The sequence below is a fragment of the Mytilus galloprovincialis genome, chromosome 14 (genome assembly GCF_965363235.1).
Source record: "Mytilus galloprovincialis chromosome 14, xbMytGall1.hap1.1, whole genome shotgun sequence".
Classification (NCBI taxonomy): domain Eukaryota; kingdom Metazoa; phylum Mollusca; class Bivalvia; order Mytilida; family Mytilidae; genus Mytilus; species Mytilus galloprovincialis.
This window is the reverse complement of record NC_134851.1, coordinates 28,340,174-28,365,453: the sequence shown is the minus strand read 5'-3', so window position 1 is coordinate 28,365,453 and position 25,280 is coordinate 28,340,174. Positions and strand designations below refer to the sequence as shown.

The 25,280-nt window shown below is 31.3% G+C and overlaps 1 protein-coding gene across 3 annotated transcripts; it reads left to right on the top strand.

The window, feature by feature from the left end:
• Positions 1 to 11,634: 11,634 nt before the first annotated feature.
• On the top strand, positions 11,635 to 24,358 carry LOC143059604 (uncharacterized). 3 transcript variants are annotated; one of them, XM_076233122.1, is made up of 11 exons: positions 11,635 to 11,677; positions 13,976 to 14,054; positions 14,383 to 14,646; positions 15,122 to 15,277; positions 15,902 to 16,100; positions 16,627 to 17,920; positions 18,370 to 18,588; positions 19,044 to 19,139; positions 19,643 to 21,684; positions 22,051 to 22,100; positions 22,723 to 24,358. In XM_076233122.1, the coding sequence occupies exons 1-9, from the start codon at positions 11,660 to 11,662 to the stop codon at positions 20,564 to 20,566; spliced, it is 3,249 nt and encodes a 1,082-aa protein (XP_076089237.1). In that variant the 5' UTR covers positions 11,635 to 11,659; the 3' UTR covers positions 20,567 to 21,684; positions 22,051 to 22,100; positions 22,723 to 24,358. The 3 variants fall into 3 exon arrangements, with proteins under 3 accessions (XP_076089237.1, XP_076089236.1, XP_076089238.1); XM_076233121.1 differs by having other exon boundaries at positions 19,643 to 22,100; XM_076233123.1 differs by lacking the exons at positions 11,635 to 11,677; positions 13,976 to 14,054; positions 14,383 to 14,646 and having other exon boundaries at positions 15,174 to 15,309; positions 19,643 to 22,100.
• The last annotated feature ends 922 nt before the right edge of the window (positions 24,359 to 25,280 follow it).

Genomic DNA, 25,280 nt, shown 5'->3' with positions numbered 1-25,280 from the left:
GAAACACACGTTAAATCAGGTCATGTAAGTTTCACGTGACTCTAGGTGAAATTCACGTAAAAGTCACATGTCATTTTTTTCACGCGAAATTCATGGACTGTTTTAAAGTAACTAAATTAATATTTCTAATTTTCCAAATAAAATTCAATCATGTAATAGACCATTTTGTTTGTAATGTTCACGTGAAAGTCGGGTAAATCTTAATTCACGTGAAATTCGGGTAAATCTCGATTCACGTTATATTCATGTGAATTTAAATTTATATGAAATTCACATTAACATTTTTACATGAGCTTGATGTATAAGCGCGTCTGAGGTATATCTTCAATTGTAATCCAAGTACTCTCTTAACAATCCAGATGTTGTCAATCGAATATTATTTACATAACTCTAGACATATCCATACATTGCATGCTCTTTTTCACAGTTGTTAATAATAGACACACAACATATGATGATAATTTCCAGACAAGTCATGCGCATTTAATATGATAGTTGTGGTATGATTTCCAGCGAGACAGCTATTCAAATGATGGAGTAAGCAGTTATAGGAAACCGTAAGGTTCAAATAAAAAGCAAATAACACATATGAATTGATATTATACCTCTATCTAGCTTTATTTATACTGATGTCTCATTGTAGGAAATTTACGCATTTAAGACATCATCTGAAAAATAGGCCAGTTTGAGTCGAGCGATTTGCATGATTTTATAATGCCTGAAAATAAACAGTAGAACAAAAGTGTGTTTTTATCACATACCGGAGCACCTACTTTTCAGCTATTTAGCTACATGGTCATGTCCCAAGGTAGATATTTAAAAAAAAAACAATAAATCATCAAAAAATTAACATGATTAATGCTCAATCAGAACACCTGTTATTTTGTCTATCTGATAGTCCTTTTCAAGTTGTGTTCCACACCGGAAATGTTCGTCAATTTTGTATGTCTATGTGATGTAATTTACCAGATAGAGGAGGCGGCCTGTATCCCTGCGCTTTCAAAGTTCATCAAGCGTCTTTTTAATCGTTAGTATGCAGAATAAACTAGAAAAAATATTTGTTCCGTAAGAACTCTAGCACAATTCCCTTTTAAAGCAGTGCTGAATATCAGTTATAAGAATTTAATTTGATAAACAAATTCGTGCAATAGAGCATTATCATTTTAACGAATAGCTCATCATAGGAACGGAAGTCACGACGCCATTAAACGCATGATCGATATTCACTCAAACCGAAGTTTTTGACGGTAATGCATCAAACTCGAAAGTTGTCTATTTTGGCCAATTAGTGAAGCATATTTGATAAATAAATAACTTATAATAAGAAAAAAAGATTAATTAGAAAAAGATTAGAAAAAAAGTATTTTGATTCGTTTACAAATTTCTGTAAATTTAGAGTTAATCGTGAAGTTTTTTTATTGCGAAAAACGCGACAGGGTTAGAATCATAATAACTTAACTCGTACTCTGAAATATTTTATATGAATTAAGTACAGCTCTTTGTAAGAACCAGGCAGAGTGCGATACATGAAGGTTTCAGATTTTATCTATAATTGGTCTAGTAGAACAATGTAGAAGCAATAAATGAATACTGCTCAAAAAATAATTTTGAGTGGGGAAATATGAGTGGTTGCCATGGTAACACTATTTTTGGGTTGTTGAGCGTGTTCAAATCTTTTAAAAATTAGCTAAATCACCACAATTCAGAGCCAGATTATGAACAGAATCATGCATTTTTCATTAATGTTCATATGCAACATTAATACAACTTGGTTAAAGCTTCATTTTAGTGAAGATTGCATGTCAAACAAATTTGTAATTTTTTGGAAAAAAATTGCGAAAAAATGCATATTTTCAACTTTTCTGAAATTGGGATTTTTGCGAAATTATCAAATTTTCTCTGGTGTTTTTCAGAAAAGTCCAAATGTGTACAGAATAGTTAGCACTATAGTTATGAAGTTTGGATACTACTTTACCAAATTAAATAAAAAAATACGTGGGATTTTCTTTAGTTTTGTCACTATAGCAACCGATTTTTCCTTAGAAACGGAGTTTTTATTTGCAGAATATTGCAGTTTAAGAGCTTAAATGTCCTGAATTATTTCATGACCGATAGGAAAATACATACAAGCTAACGCACACTTCAAATTGCTATCGTCAAGTACTGTTGACTTCAATTGTTGCCATGGAAACACTTATTATCCATAGCAACATTCACTTGAAAACTGCATAAATAGAAATGTATGAAAAAAAAACATAAATAGTGGGGGTTTATTTTCAAATTGGAATATGACTACATGCTTTGCTTCACTCAATCTTTTCTGTTCTTTTCATAAGGTTCAACAAATGTAATATATAATGTAATACTGGGGTTGGAAGGTTAGAAAAAAGGGGGATAGGTTTCTTTTTTTTAAAATATCATACATGTAGATTCTTGAAAAGATAACGTTTGGTCGGAGAGCCTGATTATAAATAGAATCATTTTTTTTCTTCAGAAATTTCATATATAACATCGATATAACTTGGTTTTTGGTTCAGAGCTTAGTTGAGGTACATTGTAGTTTACTTGTCATGTTTTTGGATTTTTGTCAGATTTTTGGAAACATCAGGTTTTATTCTTTGAATGCCTTACAAAAAATGGCTTTGACCCTCATTTTTCTTTTTTTAATCTTTTACATGTATAATGATAAGCCACCTGTAAAAGTCTTATTAAATTTCAATTATTCTTTGATAGTTTTTGAGAATGTAAACTTGTCAATGATAAAGCCATGAAAAGTCAAGAGAGAATATTTTCCTGCCAAAATTGCAGACTAATATCTCGAAAACAAGCACATTGACCTGTATATTTTTTTTACTTTTTTGATTTCTTTATTAATCCCCTATAGATATTAACTAGTTAATTAATTTGAAACTGAGAAGCATACTTCCTTCAGATTGCAGTTCTACCCGACTTTTAGATTTTTTGTTAAAATATATTATATACATAAAATATACAAAAAACCCCACATATTTTCCTTTTTCATGAATCATGGAGTTTTGTGAAATTATCAAATTTTCTCGTGTGTTTTTTTTTTTTTTCTTGAAAAGTGCAAATAAGTAAAGCATTATAGCTAGCATTGTAGTAACAAAGTTTGAATATACTCGAACAAAATAAATAAAATATTGCGAGGGGCTCTCTTGAACTTTATCACCATATTAACGTATCCCATGGAAACAGATTTATTTTTTTTGAATTCTGCAGTATAGGGATTGCAATGTTCCCAATTGTTTCCAAACCTTTATGAAAATACACAGAAGCATATATATACCCTAAATCTTTTCTACAACGGTTAAGTATTATTACAACAGTTGTCATGGTAACAAATATCACCCCAAAAAACATCCAATCAAAAGATGTTTAATATAATTTTATGTTAAAAAATACATACAAGTATGTTGATAATTTTCATTTTTCTAATGGGAATATCACTGCATGCTTTAATCTGTTTAACTCTCAGTCCTGTCTTTGCTCCTTTTGAAGACTCAACAAATTTGAAATATATACACTGTGGCATTTTGGGGGAGGGGTGAAGGTTAGGTAGTTTTTGTTTGAATATTTCATAAATCCTTATAAGGAAAATTGGCAAAATTCTAATTTGCCTAGCGCAATAACTCTCACAAAAAAAAAAAAAAAAAAAACAGCAAGAAGCCCAACTTGAAATCTCACTTATAAATATAAGCTTACAAACCGATAATAGAAATATTTGGTTTCTTAAGCATTTCCAAGCTGAAACTGAAGATGACAAACACAGACAGATGGATTGACAGACCAAAAGAAAACATATAAAGTCATGGTCTTTTAAGAACACTTCACACATACCAAAGGTAAAATCTCTTTGTTATTACTCTAAGGTGTACATCAACTACCTCAGATATACTGCACAGGTTAAATGTACTCATACCTTTAGGGCTGATCCTAGGCTTTGAAAGTGGTGTTATTCCATTAAATAAAAATAATCAACTGCAGCATGAGCGCATGTTACGCCCGTCGCGTTTTCAAAGAATAAATATCAATAACTTCTCAATGTCATATCACAAATTCATGAAAAATTAAGATATAAACCCAACACCAAAGTTCAGCAGTTAGGTTTTCTTGTTTGAATTGTTTTACATTGTCATTTCGGGACCTTCTACAGGTGACTATTTGGCATGGTGTTTTGCTCATTGTTGAAAGACGTATGATAAATATAATTTATGTGTCATGTTGGTCTCCTGTAGCGAGTTGTCTCATTAACAATTATACCCCATCTTCCGTTTTTAAATTAACAGAAAAGATAAAAAAAAATCTACACGAAAGTCGAAAAATATAATATTGTATGTATGACAGAAAAAAGGGCTCCAGAAAGGTTCTCCCAAGATTAAATGGTCACTTTAAGAAATTTCTATAGTTAACCAGGCCATTTTTGGCAAATTATACAGTTGTCAGTGAAACTAACAAAATTCAAACTTGATATCTGTTTTGTAGTAATAAGCAATGTGTATACATGTTTCATAAGATTTTGTTGAGGCAAACTAAAATTAGAAAAAGGAAACCAACTTTGTGACGACTAATGTATTGACGGACATGGGTTAAACCGACTACAACGTCCCCCCCCCCCCAAATTGCGGTGCAGGTGCCGCCATAAAAGTGTTTAAATCGATCAAATGTGTGCAATGCGCAGGGCATTGGAAATTTATTTTTTTATTTCACATGGGACACTAAAGTCTTGTATTCATGAATGCTTACAACTTGTTGGCACTGGAAAGCATTGATAATTCCAAAGAAAAATAAGATTGGTATAATGCGCTGTTTCTAGTGTTGCAGTTAATTGAATAAAACTATGTGTGAAATTTGTCTTCAAATTATTACTGTTATTAATCTTGTATTTATGCAGACATTCTCAGCTTAGTGGTTTCATTCCAAATCTCGGGATTAATGCAGTCTTTTATAAAGGTTACAGAGACAGATACAGAAAATAGGGGCGTAATTCGTGTAAAGGTTAAAAAAACTTGAGAATAGCAAAACAATTTTTTAAAGATTCAACCGAAAAAAATTGATACCTTTTTACATGTTTACTATCTTAAAGGAGAGGAGGGGGTTTCAGAAGGATAAGAAGTGTGCTTCAGCTGAACCCCCCTCCCCAACACACACACACACACACACACACACACACACACACACTTCTGATATTAGCGATCACCAATTGACTATTTTTATTTTTTAAGTCACCACCAACTTAAAATGAGTTAAATTTGCCTGTCCGTCTATCCGTCCGTCCATCACACTTCTGTTTCAGTCTAGAAATGCTTTGACCAAATGATTCTATCATTGGTTTGTACAGCTTAATATTATGTTACAGGTAAATTTTGTGATTTATGCTGGTGGAATAACACCTCAGACTGGTGGGTGCCCTTAGAAATTAAGAATTGTCTTACATTGTTTGGGCCATATCCATCTTGCCTTACCATAAACCAGGTTGGCCCGGCTATTGCAATCCCATGAAGTTCATCATCTGTTAACTTTCAAAAATTGATTATTAGATGATTAACTCAAAACAAAGTCCAACCAAACGCAATTATCTTTTCAAGTATCTACTTGTATGCAACATTTAAAAAAATCAACATACCCCCCTCCCCTTTCCAACCCGGCCACCCCCCCCCCCCCCAAACCAATGTTACATTATATATTACTTTTATTGAACAATCTCAAGATAAAAACCCAGACGAGACTGTGAGTGAAGCAAAGAATGAATTCATATTCAAATTTGTAAATAAACACCCTCTTTCTATGTATTTTTTTACATAATTTTTTATTTATGCAGTTTTTGAGTAGATGTTGCTATGGATAATATATGTTTCCATGGCAACAATTGCAGTCGACAGCACTTGACGATAGCAATTTAAAGTTCGTGTTAGCTTTTATGTATTTTCCTATCGGTCATGAAATAATTCAGGACATTTAAGATCTTAAACTGCAATATTCTGCAAATAAAAACTCCGTTTCCAAGGAAAAAATCGGTTGCTATGGTGATAAAACTAAAGAAAATCCCACGTATTTTTCTATTTAATTTGGTAAAGTAGCATCCAAACATCATAACTACAGTGCTAAGTATTCTGTACACATTTGGACTTTTCTGAAAAACACCGATAATTTCGCAAAAATCCCAATTTCAGAAAAGTTGAAAATATGCATTTTTTCGCAATTTTTTTTCCAAAATTTACAAATTTATTTGACATGCAATCTTCACTAAAATGAAGCTTAAACCAAGTTGTATCAATGTTACATTTGAACATTAATGAAAAATGCATGATTCTGTTCATAATCTGGCTCTGAATTGTGGTGATTTAGCTGATTTTAAAAGATTTGACCACACTTAACAACCCAAAAATAGTGTGTTCGTTACCATGGCAACCACTCATATTTTCCCACTCAAAATTATTTTTTGAGCAGTATTTATTTAATGCTTCTACTAGGCCAATTATAGATAAAATATGATACCCCCATGTATCACATGTATATGGCACTCTGCCTGGTTCTTATAAAGAGCTGTACTTAAACAGGATTTTTCTCAATATCGCAAAAATCAAAATCGCTTTTCAGTCTAAAGCTACATTATCGCAATTACAAAACGAATCTGAATTTACAGTATACAATATTAGCACTAAGGAGTTTTAACCTTACTCATAATGTTATTGATACATGAAGTTCGATGGATTTATTTCATCAAGTATCATAATAAAAACGTTACAAAAGTAGTGTGATGATGTTTATCATAGGTTCAATAGTTTACCTTAGTTACAATTCCGCAGAAGTCTTATATTATCTGTACGAAAGCCGAGAAAGATCATTCAAAATTCAAAATTCAAAATTTAAAATTCAAAATTCAAAATTTAAAATTTAAAATTCAAAATTCAAAATTCAAATTTAAAATTCAAAATTCAAAACTCAAACATCCTACATTAATCTATCATGATTCCCCGCGCGTACAAAAGCAGGTCATTGCAAGTAGAAACTCTCTATCAAGAAAATAGGAAAGGAAACCCGAGCCTAGAAAGTCGCTTCACTGAAATGGAACGTTCACAATGGAAAAATTGAAATCATCGCTTTTTCGTAAAGTTAAATATGCATGAAATATTTACCACTGGAGGTTAAGCAAACAACAGCAAATCTCTTATAATAACCTAGTTTTCCGACGGATGAATCTAGTTATTAGAATATTTATATACAAAAGACACAGTTTGTGTATCGTTTATCGAATTCTGATAATTTAATATTGTTATATCAACAAAATTCGTGTTAAGTTTTTGACGATTTTTCTGTATGTTATTTGGGAGTTACGGTCTATGAGCAGGGGCAGATCAAGCCATTTTAAAAAAGGGGGTTCCCAACCCAGGACAAAAGGGGGGTTTCAACTATATGTCCCTATTCAAATGCATTGATAGGCGAAAAAATGGGGGTTCCAACACCCGGACCCCCCCTGAATCTGCCAAAGAATTGATTGATGAAAGATGATACTTTTGCCATTTACTTAATATGTAATTCCATTTATTACAAAAGTGTATTAGGGTCATCCTTTTTATTTATTTTTTTTCAAATTGTCGACTTTAATCTTGGAATTATCAATTTTAATATTGCAATTTCCAACTTTAATCTTGGAATTATCATGATAATATGATAAATATCGAGATTCAATGAAATACGTATTTGTGAAGAAGAGATACACACTTTCCTTGGCTTCTTTATTGCGGACGCCGAACTATACATAATATATAAGTTTTGAAGAAGTTTTACTTTATCGTTTGAAGTGAAAAATATTTGAATCTTCATTTTTAATTGATACACAAAAAAAATCAAAATTCTCTGCTCTATAGATTTTATTTCATAAATGGAGTCTGCTTAATATCCATAACAAATGCACCGTATCAAATGCATATATAAGAGAACACCTACTTATAAACTGTTACGCGTCGCATACTATGTATAGAGACATGCATAATAAATCTTAATTAAAAGAAAGAATTCTTAAAGCTTACTTTGACAAATTTTAAACTAACTTCATTTCAACAAGTTTAAATTATATAATATTCTAAAATAGGGCTACAAAAAAACAAAAATGCTCTGCTCTATAGATTTTCTTTCATAAATGGAGTCTGAAATATATCCATAATAAATGCAAATGCATATATGAAAACACCAAGACTTTTAAACTGTTACGCGTCGCATACTTTGTTTAGAGACACGCATGGTAAAGCTAAATTAAAAGACAAATTTAAAAAAGGAATTCTTAAAGCTTACTTTGACAAATTCTAAACTAACTTCGTGTCAACAAGTTTGAATTACATGTTCTTAAATAGAGCTAAGAATTAATTATTTGTATAATAGTAAATTTAATTCTTTGAAATTTTATTTAAATACGCTATTGAACATTACAAAGAGCCAATAAGTACAATAATTTTGTATTTTATAAATAAGTGCCTTCAATAAATAAAAGTCGTCGTGGAACAGTCTTATATTCATACCGGTATTCGAAATGACTCGTTTCATTGCTATAACAAGACATTTGAAATGACGCAACATCAGATGTTGCTACCATTTAGTGTAACAGAAAAATAACGTTAAATTAGAAACACGCACTATCAAGTTTTTCCTGCTTTCCTTGTTGGGTAAATGCAAAGTATAACACACAAGTAGAAATGCCGAGAGATTCCAATCGAATATGTTTTTATAATTTACATAGGATATTAAATTTTACTCCTAGTAACTATGTGTTTTTTGGGGGAATATTGCTGCATTATATAAACAACCCGAATAGGGTTTTATTCAAGCAGTGGAACAAGAGGCTTATAGTTATGACACTGAAGTTTTCTTAACTTTTTGATCGTCTTATAGATGTGTATTTTTTGTAATATGTGCATCATTTTGTTTTGTTGAAAGTAGGATATTTACATTAAGTGGAGGAAGGACCCGCCAATGCAGTTCATGTCGTCCAATATTACGCTTGTGGCGACGTCAAATAATGTTAACGGACAACCTTGCAAGACATTTTCATTAATCCTTATTTTCGCTAGATAACCCTGTAATCTTAATACAATTTGATGTAACATCTTTAACTTTTATAGTACTTTTTATTGGTATAGTAATCAGAGCAAAAATATAATCTTCACGAAATTAAATCTCTGCTTTTTGGCCGTAAAAAAATTGTGAAGGCATGACAGTTTAACTCGAACATTTCCGCAAGACATTGGAAACCTATTGTTTTTAATTGAATATGTAGCTCAATTTATTTGTTAATTTGAATTTTTGGAGCTTACACTTAGTACAAAACGATCGTGCTTACAATTTAATAAATTATATGTCAAAATTTAATTTTTTTAACTGAAATGTTTCAAGTTTCCAAACTAAAATTCCCCTGGAACAGTCATTTATTCATATTCTTTTCAAAATATCTATTAAGTACCGATTATCAGGTTATCTGCATGTTGATATCGTAAAATATCAGCTGCGAGACATAATATGAAGCTTTTTGTCGAGTGAGCGTAGCGAACGAGATCAAAAAGCCTTCATATAATGTCAAACAGCTGATATTTTACAATATCAATATGCAGATAATCTGATAATCGATTTATCAGGCTATATTTGCGTATTTCAGAAGTGTTTTCTTTGTTTCACCAGCACACAAAAGATGACTTGATAAGTTCGGGTCAAAGTTATTAACGTCGGTTCAAACATTATGACGTCGCTGATATGTCCGGGTCAAAGTTATTAAGGCCGGGGCAACGTATTTGACGTCACAAAGACATGATACGGAATAATATTAAGAGCTGAACAGAGTGATATAGACAGTGGGACGACCGATAATATTTTAAATGGAGACGGACATGTAAACCAATACGGAAATACATCATGTCATAGAACATTCATGCAAAATTTCGAAGAGTTGCGTGAACGTTTCGCGAATTGTTGAGTTTTATGTTTCGAGTTTGTTACATGGGACAACGCTAAGTAAACGTTTTTGCTGATAATCTGTGTCTTCCGAAGCCTATGAATATTATATTTTTATTCTTTCTCTATCATAATGTGAAAATTTAAGACGCAATCTTTATTTTCATATATAATTTAAAATATTCAAGTCAGCATTTCTAAAAAAATTTCCTTATCAAATATTTACTTAGCGCTATTTTTCGTGGCAGTAGCAATACCTAACGTTGCGTCATTAATAACAGTGTACGTATAGGAACCAGGGGCAAAAAGGGTAAAAAACTATGCCCCCTCCCATTTTAAGACAAAAATTGAAACTAAAAAATGAAAATGAAAGAGAATAATCACTGAATTTTAGATTATTACACTATGTAGTAAAATATAGAAAATAGGTTTTTTTTTCTTGTCACTTTTTTAGTTTAAACATATTTTATTTGTTAAAGTACAAATTGGATAAGACACAAGTCAAACAGACTTCTGAAGTCTTCTCCATTTAACATTTATAGCAATATAATACAAAAGTATATGTATGAGCATGCATGTATAGAATGGTATATCTATTTAGTAAATATAAATATGGATCAAAAGACGGAAAATTGAAGAAAAAAAAAACAATAATAATACAGAAAAAAATAAAAAATGAAAATAAAAATATATAAATGAATAAATCATTATTTAGAAAACAGAAACACAACAAAAAAAAAAACAACAAAAAAACAAATAAAAAAAAAACGAAAAAATAAAAAGGACAAAAAAAAAGGGAGAAGAAATTTTACTTAGATGATGATGTGTGTGCGATCATGGTTTGCTACCTAGACAATTTGAAATCTTTCCGAACTTTTAATAAACTCAAAGACATTTTTGAAAATGGTTTGGTTTTGCTCTAGAGAAAGAAGACAACTACCCGAGGTAAGTAGTTCAGTGTTAATTTTACAATTATTTGGAAGCCAGCGCAAACTTTCAAACATTTTATTTCGTATGTCACTTTCAGAAGTTTGCCCCCCTTTTCCACACACAAACTTTTTTTAAAACTTATCCATTCTTATAAATGGCCTATTTCTATACGAAGGTATACATAGACAGACGTGCCGCCGGAATAATCTCAGCTACAGCGGAAGGGGCATTCATTTTAACGCTTGTCCGTATGTCCGTCCGTACGTACAGTGGAGATCACTTCTAACCTCTCATTAAATCTGTCAGGAGAACTGTTCTAGAACAGTACGTAGAACTGTCAGCCTGACACCTTTTAGTCAGTTCTGGTTAGAACTGTTCTAGCTAGAACTGATTTGGTCAGTTCTACCTAGAACTGATTTGGACAGTTCTACCTAGAACTGATCCTGACAGTTCTACCCTAGAACTGATCCTGACAGTTCTAGCTAGAACTGACCAGATATTTGGTCAGTTCTACTTCTAGAACAGTTCTACGGTTAGAATTGATTTCTAATTCTACCAGTGCATTCATCTACCAAAACGTGCGCACCAATCAGAAAATATATTATAAAAAATTTCGGGTGCCTGCGGTGCGATTGGTCCATGGTTTCATGTGACTACAGGATGCAAGATGCTGACCCACAACATCCGCCATCTTGCTGAATTCATTTAGACCCAAACCACCATTTTTTTTTCGCCTCAATTTTCATTGTTTTCAGTCGAAAAAATAGACATGAGTTCCGATGCAAGAGTAAGTGGTTCAAATTGAAGATTCCATCCTGTTTTTAAATATCTATAGCACGTGCATCTCATTTTCAGTTTGGTCGCCGAACTAAAAATAATATCGGATAATTTGTGTCAAAATATTCTGCAGATTAAACAGAAATAATATGTGGAGTTTAAATATCATTGATTGATTAATAGAGCTTTGAAAGATCTATTTTTCATTCATCAATTATTTATACACCGATGTCGGTGACTTATATTTCAAAGGTCATTGGTGGAAAAAAGGGGGGGGGAGAATTTGGCTTTTCGAATCAATTTGATATAAAATTTCCGATTTCCATTGAATAAATAGCAGGTTAGATTTTTCTTTCTTACCAAATCTGCCTGTACTTTATTAGGGAATGACCATTTAACTTCCAGGTGTGGGCCGGGGTTATGTTGTTGTTTTTTATTAAATATTGTGAGTCCCAATTTGATGAAAAAGAATTCTAATCAGGCAGATGATCGCAGATGATTAAAAAAATAATCTAATTGATTGCGTTGAACAACTCACAATGCACATTGACAACATGAGGAGCTGCACCATTTGTAATTTGTCAATAAATGAACTTGGTTTTGACACATTTTGCTTCATATCTGTCCAGTGTTTTAATGAAACATTTTGTTCACTTTTTAGTCGTTCATATGATTAAGTTATTGTGTACATGTATCTTTACTTGTAACGATTCAGTGCCCTGGTATGAAAGAATGTTGACTAATATATCATAAATATTTAGATGTTTTATATATTAATATTGAATTTATATATATGCGAACGCAAATTTACAGATCTAACATTGTTGGGTTGATGTTTAGACGAGTTGTATATACATAATGTACACAGCCATGTATTACCATCGTTGCTGGTGATCCGATGGATAAATCTGTTGTACAGTTGTCACTGACTCAGACGTACTTATAAATATAATTATTTTCTGTGACTGTATCTTGCATTAATGTGTAGGATCCTTTACTATAGATAATTGAGCTGATCTGTAACAATAACATCTCCATGCCTTGTATATAATGTACTGTAGTATGACGCTAGATTAAAACTGACGTGGAAAGGTAACACACGGCCACTGAAAGCTTTATTATTTGTGAAGCCACTGTGGTCCTGTGGTCTAGCGGACGGCTACAGTGCAGGCGATTTGGTGTCATGATATCTCAGTAGCATGGGTTCAAATCCTGGCGATGGAAGAACAAAAAATTTGTGAAAGCAAATTAAAAGATCTAACATTGTTGGGTTGATGTTTAGACAAGTTGTATATTTATATTTATCATATGTTTAGTAGTAAATACAGTAGTTTTCATATTTGATAAATAGCCTGCGGTTTAATCCATATCGCGCAACTTTGATGTGCACCCTTTATCCCATACCCTTTATCACACCCTACTTTTTTATTTATTTTTTTATTTTATTTTTTAAGAAATATTTTTCATCAAAATAGGTACGGTCATTCGGGCGTGACACAATTTATTGAATGACGTCATTATTATGTACATGTGACGTCAAGAACGTCAAGTTTTCATTTTTTTTGGCATACTAAATGGCTTTATGCAACTTTAAAAAATACAAAACACACAAAAGAATACAATGATAAACAAAATATTTTTAAAACAACAGCACGCAAATTGTAAGGTTACCCAGTTGCTTCGGATAAGTAATTGAGTAGTTCTTTGAAGGCCTTTGAAACAAGACAAAAGTAGAACTGAAGGTAATCCGGTGCTATGGATCAGAAAACAGTTCATATAATATAATACTCTCCTGTTGAAATATATGATAAAGCGTATAAAACATGGTAAAATCCGTATCGCATGCCGTATCACCCTCGACCAATATCAACCCTCGGGCCTAAAGCCCTTGGGCTGATATTGGTGTGTATATATATATATACAGAATAATTAATACATGGCAAAATCCGTATCATTTGTCGTATCATATATATATGTACCATGTGTATACCGGTATATATACAAGTATAAATTTAAACAACCTTTAAACCTATGATTGCGCTTTATAAAAACCACAATTTTTATATGTGTGCATGTAAAACAAATTTCTTGGTAAAGTGGTCTAAATACAAACAACATTTTCCAAAAGACCAAAAACAGTGAAAAAGTAATTATTTTAACAAAATGCATTTGACTAACAGGTCGAACAACGGTTGTTCGTAAGTTCTGCTAATGTATATAAAATATGCATATTATAAAATGAAAAACATTGTTTGTAAATTGTTTTAAATGGAACAATTATATAGAATTTTTTTTATATATATTTAAGACTGTTTTTGGAGCAACATCATCCAGACCAGAACTTCAGTGTCCAGCCGCAGCAACTGTACAACAGTTTGATGATAGGGGTAAGACTAATGAGACTAATTATGCTTTGGTACATGTACATGCATGTACATGTACCATACTGTGAATGAATGAACAAAGAAGTTAATATTTTATTCTTGAGCACTTGAAGTATTACGTAAAAAAAATTAACTTTTGATAATAAAATCACTGCATCTTTTATGCACCATAGTTGTCATTCCAAAAGTTAATTAATTATTTGCCATCATTCCAATGGGTAGTTGCAGTTCATGCACACATGTTATTTTATTGTTTATTGGAATAACCTGTCTTTTTATTTTACCAGCTTTACATGTAATATGCCATATACAACACTCTTATTTTTTTCAGAATGGAAATCCAATCTATTCGAAAATTTAAGTCAGTGTACTGATGTGATTCACCAAGAGGAACATTGTTCATCTGCCCTGAAGGAAGCTGGCTTTGCTTCACCAGAAACTCCATTTTTATTACAACTAGAGAAGTCACTTCTTGATATAGCTTTGCCAGCCTTATCTGATGGGACCTTTTACTGTTCATTGTTCAAAATTGAGAACAACTGCTACTGCAGATTTTTTGAAAGTGGTGTTTTGGAAGGTTATTTTTTAGCTGAAGGTAAGTTTTCTAATGAATAAGGTTCATTGTTTTATAACTAATCAATAGTTGTTGGTTACTGAAACTATAGTGGTCTTATATTATTCAAGTTCTGTTTGCATGTTTTTAAATTGTAAGGTACATTCTTACTAATATCAGTAATCATAGTATATCCAATTATTTGAATCAATATTTTCCCCCAATAACAGAGTAGTTCCTTAATGTTGTACAATATATATGTCAAGTAGTAATTAGAATGCAATACATGTCTAAGCAGTTTTTGTGTTGTAAATTTTTCACATAAGTAATATACAGAGTAAACAGTCATGCAATCATCTGTAATAGTTATTAATTAAAATTGTGTAAAAGGATCTGTATAAAGCATTAACATTAGTTTTTTTTTAAGCAGTTCATTACAATCTCCATTCTTTTCACATAAAACAAAGAGATCATTTTAGATTTGAAATTAGTTTTTATTGTTATTGATATATTACAGGTATAAGATATGTAAAATCTTACATGGAAGATAATTTTGACAATATTTCAATGGGGAAGTTTATTTGGTGCCAAGTCTCAACTCCAGAAGATATAACACAGTACCATCAAAGATATGCCAAAAGATTGGACAGAAAAAGAAGTCATAAGGCTATGAGTAAGTTTAAAAGCACTTGGAAAAAATATCCAGTGAGATTGTTCGTTGTTTTCTAAGCATCCCTTTTTGGCGTTTTATTGAAATATTTCTTTGTTTTTAATTTTATTGAAATTTTATTTTAACTATCATTAAATATGCAACAAAAATATCCTTAGATTAAAAATTAAACTATCAAAAAACCTTCTATTTGTATTTGATAGGTTAGAGGTATTAATGCAAGTCAATTTTCTCATTGAATTTGATCAAATTCTATCCTTTAGGGTTTCCTTATTTTCCCCTATAAAAAAATATTTTGTTTATTTCAATATACTTTCAAACAAAAAAAAACAAGATCCATGATCCTGAAGTTTTCTATTAAAGTTTGAAAGAACATTGGTATAGAAGTCTTTGACAGAATTTTCATGAAAAACATCATGAATATTTAGAATTCCAGAAACCTTAGAAATACTCTTTTGTGGTATACAATGTGAATACATCTTATTTACATTCAATTCGTCAAATATTGAATACTAAAAAAGAGTTGCCAGTTCTCATTTCATGTTAATTGCAATGTCTTTCATATCCTATACATGTGACCTACAAGATAAGATAATAGATTATTGATTTCTTCATTACATATTTCAGGTCAACCCTCTGCAGATATTGGGCGAAGATTCAATTATTTGATGACAAAAAATAAAGGAAGTGTTGTGAATGCACACAGAAATCTTTTGGCCAAGGCACAAACATTAAGTCCAACTTCAGAAAACCTCCAGTTTCTTGGCACTGTTTTGCATGTCATCAAAAAGAATTCTCACAAAGAAACAAATCAGTTATTAGCAAGGTTAGAAAAAAAAATATTGTATAAGACCAATACACATTTTTAGAAAGTAAAACTACATATATATATATATATATCTTACTAAAACTGAGTGTGAGTTCTACTGAAAAGTTTGCAGCTCACAATTATTTTTTTTTCAGTAAGATTAATGTATTTTAAAAAAGTTTGTAGTAAAATATATTAGACAAAATGGTCTGCTTGATTATTTGTAGAGTTAAATGTCAATGAGAAAGTAAAACAACAATTTACCCAATGTATTATCATACTCATTTTATGATTACCACTAGAGACATTTGGTTTCATATAAAGATAGTGCTGTATTTGGCAAGCATCTTTTGTTCTAATTTGAACTAGTATTCTTTCGAAGGTGACATTTTGTTCTTGTATTTTCAGTCATATAAATATGCATGATACATTTGATTAAACAAGACATATGAGATTGTATATCACAATATGTGCAGTGCTGTAAGACATTAAAGAATGTTAATAATGAAATAAAAAATATTAAAATAATAGATTATCTTTTTAGGTACCATGAGGCTACAGGTGCATTTAGATCGACCTCACATACTTGGGAAAACTCCTTTCAGCAGTATAGAGTGAATGGTGTACCCCAACATCCACCTGAATTTTCATCTCTTTTAGATGCTCCAAGAAGTTCCCATTTCACTTGGCACGAGAAGTGCATGATAATATCTGCTATCCCCAACAACCATTACTGGGATGAATTAGATCAGGCCCATGTGGGATATACCAGGATGCTGTCTGTTAGAGATGAAGTAGGGAAGAAAAAACCAGCATCTTTAAGAAATTTAATACTACTTCACTGCAGAGACAAAGATTTTGGTACCATCTATCAGCTAGTTGAAAGGTACAAGAACCCAGCAACAGAAACATCCGCAATCCAGAGTTGTTCAGTAAACCAAACATCAAATCATACTGAAGTTAGTCAACCTGAAGAACAAAGATCTGTTAAAACAAGACGCAAAGCTCTCACAGAGGAAGACATTCTAAGAAATTTGACCATCTTAAATCCAGATTTTATTGAAGAAAACAGATCCACAGAAAATTCATTGTACCAACAGTATAAAACTGCACAAATAGAAACAGGAACCCTTCAATGGAGACTTCACAAACCCCACATTGACATATTATGCATGAATGATATCAACATGAATACTGGAACTATATATAATTTTTCTTATGTTCATATGACTAGAACTTTGGAAGGAAATGAACTACATTATAGTTGTACGTGTAAACTTTATGCCACCCTTCTTCAACTTGCAACTTTAAATGACAATCTTGATGCTGAGATTTATGATGTTAATATTCGATGCTGCCATATTCGTCTGTTTAAGGAAGTGATTGAACCAATTTTTATTAATGTTTTTACTCCAGAATCCATTACACAACCAACTAAAAGTCAAGAAATTGTTATCAGATCTTTAGAACTTCTGGACAGACCTGTTTGTATTTTGCCATCAACATTGAAAACCAAGAAATTTACTGTAAGAGCCGAAAATGATACTGAATCTTGTAATTTTGTTCACCTATCCAAAAACCGTTTAATATGTCAATCTGGGGAATGCCAAACAATATACGGATGCTCTCAAAGAAAAGTAATATATCTAGAAGAGACTACCAACATATGTCCTCATCTTGATGCCATGAAGACGAACAGAGATTTATGGTTAGTTAATCTGGATAACATGGAGGATGACAATGATGATGAAGACGATGATCAGTTTAACAACCAACCCAACTTGGATGATGATGATGCAGAACTCAATGAACCTGTGCAAACTGATACAATTTCACAGGTATATTTAAAGAAAACCTATTAGATACATAGGTATATGGAGATGTGGTATGAGTTCTAATGAGACAACTCTCCATCCAAATAACAATTTATAAAAGTAAACAATTCCAGGTCTAGGTATGACCTTCAATACGGAGCCTTGGCTCACAACAGTTAGATTTCATCTTTGTTAAAAACTAATCAATTACAAGGTCTTATTTTTTCTTATACATATATAAACAAAATTTAATGTGAATTGAAGTCCAAAACTTTTAAAGATACATTTTACCCTCCACAATAAGATAAACATTTAAAGTCGGTTTTAGGTCATCCCAATTCTGTAGCTTATAACTGAAAAATATCAGTGTTTCAGCATCATTTATACAAATATAATATGTTTAAAATTTTGGTATCATTGTAAAAAATGTTTAGGAGTAATCATAATTTTAAATGTATGATGGTATTTATTAGGATGGTGTTTTCAAAGAAAATACAGGGTTATGGGATTTTCCAAGTTTAAGTCAACACCCACCAAAACAGGACAATGATCCTAGCTTTAGAGAGACCATACAGTTGAGACATGCTATATTTGATGGAGCTAAAGATTTTCACAGAGATATAACAGGATGTTTTGCTGGACAAATACTGGTTTTGTGTCCTCCATTTCCAATAGGTAATTGTCCATGTGGGGTATGTATACAAGTCAATTTCCTATCTTGTAAACTCGAAATATTTGAAAACGACTACTGTAAACCAACTTATTTTCGCGAATACTTTATTTCGCGTTTATACCCAGCTAGTCAACTTCGCGGCAATTTATTTTCGTGATTTTTATTATTTACTTTATGTAGTTTGATAGGGAAAGATTCAAGTTATTCCTTTTTCGCAACGATTTAATTTTCCGTTATTTTTCTACTAGCGAAAGTAGTGAAAATAAATCGCTCGCGAAATTTAGTTGGTTTACAGTATACTTGTCTTTGATGTGACTGTATTAAAATGAGACATATCTCTTGATCTGTTTTGTGTTTATTTCATAAATAGATACAATGAAATGTTATGGTTTACTGTAAGCTTTATATTATTTGGAAATAGATTATGTTTTATATCAGAATATTGTATTTCACTAAAACATACATTTATTACAGACTGGTTACTACAGTGAGATGTTCCCAGAAGGAAAATTGTCAGAAGTAAGGTATAGACCAAAAGTGTACCTGACAAATGGACCTGCAAGATATGTTGTAAGTGGAACTATTGTAGAAACTCAGTTTAGTGTTGAAATGTTTCAGAACTACTATGTATATGTTCACAGTATAAAAATAAGGAGATGTGATATGATTGACAAAGTTAAGATAAAGTGCAAGGTTTATTTCAAGTCATAATTTTACATATCTATGTTTCAATTCCTGTATTAATAAAAGTACACAATACTCAATTTGTCTGACGTTATACATGTTACAGGTTGAAAAAAAAGTTAACTTTGAGATGCTCTTAAATCTTAGTTGTTTAAATATTCTCCTTATTGGCTTTCTGCTCTGAACAATGGCAGTCTAATCAAATCCTTCAGTAGACTGTCAAATGTTTTTACAGACAATTAAACAATTTATAAGTAAACAAAATGTATTTTTTACACTCATAGAACTTGCAGAATATGTGCAAAATTAGGTAATTGTGTATTGTCCAAGAATTAAGACCAAAATGATTAAATTAAAAAGTAACTATGAATACTTTTTACTTGTTAAAGGTCAGAGATCGTGAATGCCTTGCTGGATGTCCAGGATGTTTGGTGAAGTATAGTGGTGCAATAAACAGCCTCCCTTTTTTGTCAAAAGAAACTGCTGCTGGAGATGAAATTGGATGGGATTTTATTGATCATGCTCTTAACACACATGTCACATTTAGTGCTTTTTGTAAAATTATGTCTAACAAATATTCCAGAATTTATTCTTCTGCTAAATTTATGTCTGTTCAAACTTTTATTTCTTGGTGGTTTTCATGGAGTAGCAAATTTAAAATTGACTTCCGAAAGCAGTGTTACATATGTAAAAGTAATCCGATATTCCTGGATTGTGATGGTACAAAAATTGGTATTAGTTTTCGTCAATCAAATGTTAAACCGATTGAAACACCTGAACCAACTGCTGAATTGATTGATCCTTGTCACAGGAGAAATGATAGAGCATTTCTGCGTTTCCGTGCTGATTTACCTAATGAAAATGAAAACATACGAAAATGTAGAGATCATCTAGCATACCTTGCACGAAAACAATTAGGATTAACAGGAGCAAATGACATCTTGAATTTTCAGACAGACACTGATCGTACAGAGATTTTGATAAACACTGTAGATGAAAAGTGCAAAGATATTATCCGACGGTTTTATTGCAATGAGTACCCTGATGTTCTGATGAAAAAGTTATCCATTATATTTAAAGGTTTATCATCAAATGATTCTCTTTCTGCTTTTATTCCTTTCAGATACACTGAATTATTCATGTCCATTCTTAATGAAATTAAGAATGGTGACTGCAGCAGACTGAACTTGGTTTCTGAATTTTCACCAGAAATCAGAGATGTTCTGAATGCTGCTCAATCTAACCGAAATCATCTAACATTATTAGTTTTTTTCAGTATCTGGTTTCAAGGGTTGATGAAATTAAACAGCTAAATAAGCCAGCAGCTCCAGCAAATCCACAGCATGGTTCTTATAATCCAACAAAAAATGGGGTGGCATACTACTTTACACCATCTGGAGAGAAACAACGAGACTTGCCAAAGTATACAATGAATGAAAAAGCCCATTCGAAAAATTATGACGATCTTCCTGCAAGAACCAATGAACAGTGCAATAAGATTTATCCTGAGGTTTCCCGGAAAGGCACAACATATTTGTTTTTATGGTTTGACCCGAAACATTATGGTCATTGCTATGGATTTCACATTATTCCTGGTTCCGAGGGAAGAAAAGATCCCTTCACATCTGCCTACTGTTATCTGGAAGAGGCACCAGAAGAAGTTTTTTATGATTTTTCTTGTCAGTTAGAAGAGTATTGTTTGAATAGAGAACCTGGATTCTGGGAAAATACGCGATTCTGGCATGATCTGTTTCATGGATATTCTCACAAGTGTCCTTATTGTTACAAATCACAGAGACTTGCTCCTTTACAAGGACTTAATACTGAAATATGTGAACAGTTCAATTCTTTTATACAGAAAATTAGATATTCTGCTAGATCCATGACACTAGAGAAATTCTGTTTTTATTTACAGTTTATGATTTACCACTGGTGTGAAAGGAAACGGGAAGCTTTTGAAAAAAGATGTGGTATTGCAGCTGCATATCTTGCCTAGAAAAACATTTGGTTGCGTCTTCTTTATTATTACCATTCATTGACAGAAAAAGTTTGTATAGTTATTTTTCGAATAAAAGGAAAAGACTTCTGCAATTGCAGTGTAATAGCGCTGTACAAGTCTGTAAATTATCTTTAAGAAAGATTTATTTCAATTTTTTTTTTTTGGTTCATTTAACTTTTTAACTAAAACATAAATTAGTTATTGTTTTTGTATACTCATATTCTTTATTTCTTCAGTCATTTGTTTTAACCCTGTTTTTTTTCATCAATATTGTCACTTAGATAATCAAAATAACTGTACAAACTAATTTGCTTTGAACTCTGATTAGCTGGTAATAAAGGTGCTTTGTCTATAGTGTTATTTCAAGAGACTTATAATGGATACTTTCATTGTATAATTTGGCAAGTCCAGAACAGTTCAAAGATGCTAGCGGTAAGTATTCTCTACATTCATATTTTTTAAAGCCAAAGTCTTTATGTTAAGTCAATGAGGTTATTTATATAATACCAGTCTCAGGCATAACAAAAGGATTAGGATTGGTATTTGCTTCACACACATTTGTTAGGGCTAGTAAGGAAAACAATGCAATGTCTAGTTCATTCTTAAGGATGATTTTTAATGATCAGGTTGTCATTAAAAAAGAGGTGACAATAAAACACAGTTAAGACAACTTATCTTCAAGCTTATTGAAGCCAAATTATATTTTTGAGATTCATTATTGCTTTCAATTGTAGAGGTAGCTTCAGAGAAAATATTTTTATTTTATATGTTTTTCTGCTCCTTTGTTCTATATTCCAGGGACACCTAATATGGAAAGAAAAGTAACCACAGTGCCTTCTGTGTTTAAGGTAAGTACTCTTATATGCAAGCTAGTATCCAAAAAGAATATGTTTCTTCTGTATTCTGTTTTTAACAATTGTACATTGTCTATGATTTCAGAGTCCTTATATCAAAATTAATTGATATGAATCAGTTATGATTTGGGGCTTGATGTTTTCAGATTTTGAAATTTAAGCATTTTATGTAATTTTATAACATTTTCAACTTTTAGAGTTTACTCAAGATTCTGTTTTAGACCCGATTGGCTTTGATATGATAGTGTTATTTTTTATATGTTGATTTCGGTTAAAAATATTTTCATAGCGCATTAATAGTATATTCAGTTAATTGGCAAGTCACTAAAGAACACATAATAGAATTCATGGCAATTGATTTTCAAAAAAGAAGCTTCAACATTTTCTTCTGTTTCTGTTATTAACAAATTTTTGTGATTGTTCAATACACAACTGCTCAATATTTGTTTTTTGTTCTGTCATTGATCATATATAAAAAAGATGTTTTATGATTGCCAATGAGACAACTCTCCACAAGAGACCAAAGGACACAAAAATTAACAACTTTAGATCACCAAAGTCTATACTGCATAGGCATATAATTAGAAAAAAAATTGATGTCCTTATTTCTTTTCAGAAAGTGCAGACCGAAAGAAGAAAGGGAAGGACAATGGTGAAAAACCAGATGGAATTCATTTACAATTCTTGTAATCTTTTTTGGCTCTTTTGTAATTGATTAGCTACATGCAGTTTATAGTATATTCTAAAATTATTCCAATGTAAGAGTTTATTTGGGTAGGAAAAAATCTTGATAACCTTATGACATGTATCAAATTAAGCAATTCTTTCCTACCCTCACACATCTGTAATAGCCCATTTTTATCATTTTTGGCAAAATTATATTTTACATATTTTAATAGTTGTAAAGTCTACTGTTTAAACTTGTTCATTGTTAATGTATTTTATCTTAATTTTTTTAAATAGTCCATTCTAAACTCAAACTACTTAATTGGTAGTTAGAATTATATTAATGTTGACTTATAACTATTGTTAGTTTTTATAATTTGATTTAAATATTTTATTTTTTTTTTCATTTTCATTTTGAATATTTGATGGTAACTAGTTATCTGTATGCTTTAATAATTTTGTTGTATCATGTATTCAATTATGAAAAGTTTGTTCTGTTTTGTGTAAAGTTTGATTTAAATGTCTGATACAAAAACATTTCCCCTTTTCTGTGACATATGTTAGGTATCTTGAGAAGCAATCATGTATGTTCGGAACCAAAACTTTGGTTAAGATTAACCTAGCTTTAATATTGTTTTATACTATTCCACACTTTTGAAAATATACAGTTGAGATTCAAAACAATTGCAATATGGATACATGTTTCTGATATAGTTGTACATGTTATAATTAGGTACCCTGCATTCAACAATAGGAAAGGCAGACATACAACAAAGTTTTTAATCATTGAAACAAAGAATTATGTGAAAACTAACAGTCATCAGTCTCAAGTATTTGCATTCTTTTTAATATTTTATTATTCCTATTTGTGCAAACTAAAACTATTCCTTTAGATTATGTCTGTCACATTGGCTACATAGCAGATTTTATGACCCCCAATAGACTTTATTACTATGGTCTGGTATGCAAATGACTTTTAATTTGATTCAACACAAACTTGCACCAACTACTGTAACACTTATCTTTATCCATCTTCTTAGATATTTAAATTTTATGTAATTTCACTATGTAGTGCATATTCTAGATTTTTTTTTGTGTGTGTAAATCTTTTTACTTTATTGTGTAAATATTTATAGATTACAAAGTGGGAACTTTTTACTTTTTACAGTCTGCTTTCATTGATTCCTAATTTTCCTTTTTGGACAGTGATGTTTCTTTGATCCATTCTAAAGATGTGTATTTTCCTGAATCTTTTCCAAATATATCTAGTTATCTGTTATGAAAGGGAAAATGAAATTCGCAGATGTATTAATTTTCTTGCAAAGATATCATTGTTAGATGAGTCAAAGGTATCACAGTCTGGAAACCCTTTGTATCATATAGTTTTACCTGAGGGAGGTATATAATAATAATATCGTATGATTGTTGTTCCCTTGAAGATGTATGACGTATGATTATACTTTATTTTCTAGATCAAAGTGGTATTTGCCAAATAATGTTATCTAATTATATGCTTTGTATAAATAACTTTTCAATTTATTGTTCTTAATAAAGCTATTTATTGATTATTAAAAAATAAGTTGTTTCTGTCTTTTTATCATCTTAAAAAATTTAAACAGCTTATAGAGCCACTGTATGAGGAATAATGATTATAGGACAAGTATAACTTGAAGAATAAGCAATAAATAGAAGCTGCATTGGTACTAATATGTACATGATGGTATATTCTCCTTTAAGACTTTACAAAGTAATTACTGTGTCTAGCTAATATCTAGTTTGAATTAACAGAACAAATGGAAATGTTTATTAGAAAAGGTAAACATGTCCACTGGGTCTATTTTATGGTTACATATGTTTTTATGCCCTTTTAAAGTCAAATGAAGGTGCATACTGTATGTGTAACATACTATAAATGCAAGTTATTTAAAAAACAAACAAAAAACAAACATTCTATTATGGTGTTTGAAGCAAAAGTATGTTGGGAAATAGTAGACATGGTAAAGTTAAACTTACCAAACCACACTTCTTTGATAAAGGCTTCACTGCAGTTGGATGAATCAAAATACAATTTGAAGAAGGAGAAAGATGAATCTCAAATTCATGGAAACAGAATAGTTATAATTAACTACATAAAAGCATATTAAATACAATAAGAAAGTTGTGTATATACATAAAATTGAGAATGGAAATAGGGAATGTGTCAAAGAGGCAACAACCCGACAATAGAAAAAACAACAACAGAAGGCCACCAACAAGTCTTCAATGTAGCGATAAATTCCCGCACACGGAGGCGTCATTCACCTGGCCCCTAAACAAATATATACCAGTTCAGTGATAATGAACGCCATACTAATTTCCAAATTGTACACAAGAAACTAAAATTAAAATAATACAAGACTAACAAAGGCCACAGGCTCCTGACTTGGGACAGGCGCAAAAATGTGGCGGAGTTAAACATGTTTGTGAGATCTCAACCCTCCCCTATACCTCTAGCCAATGTAGAAAAGT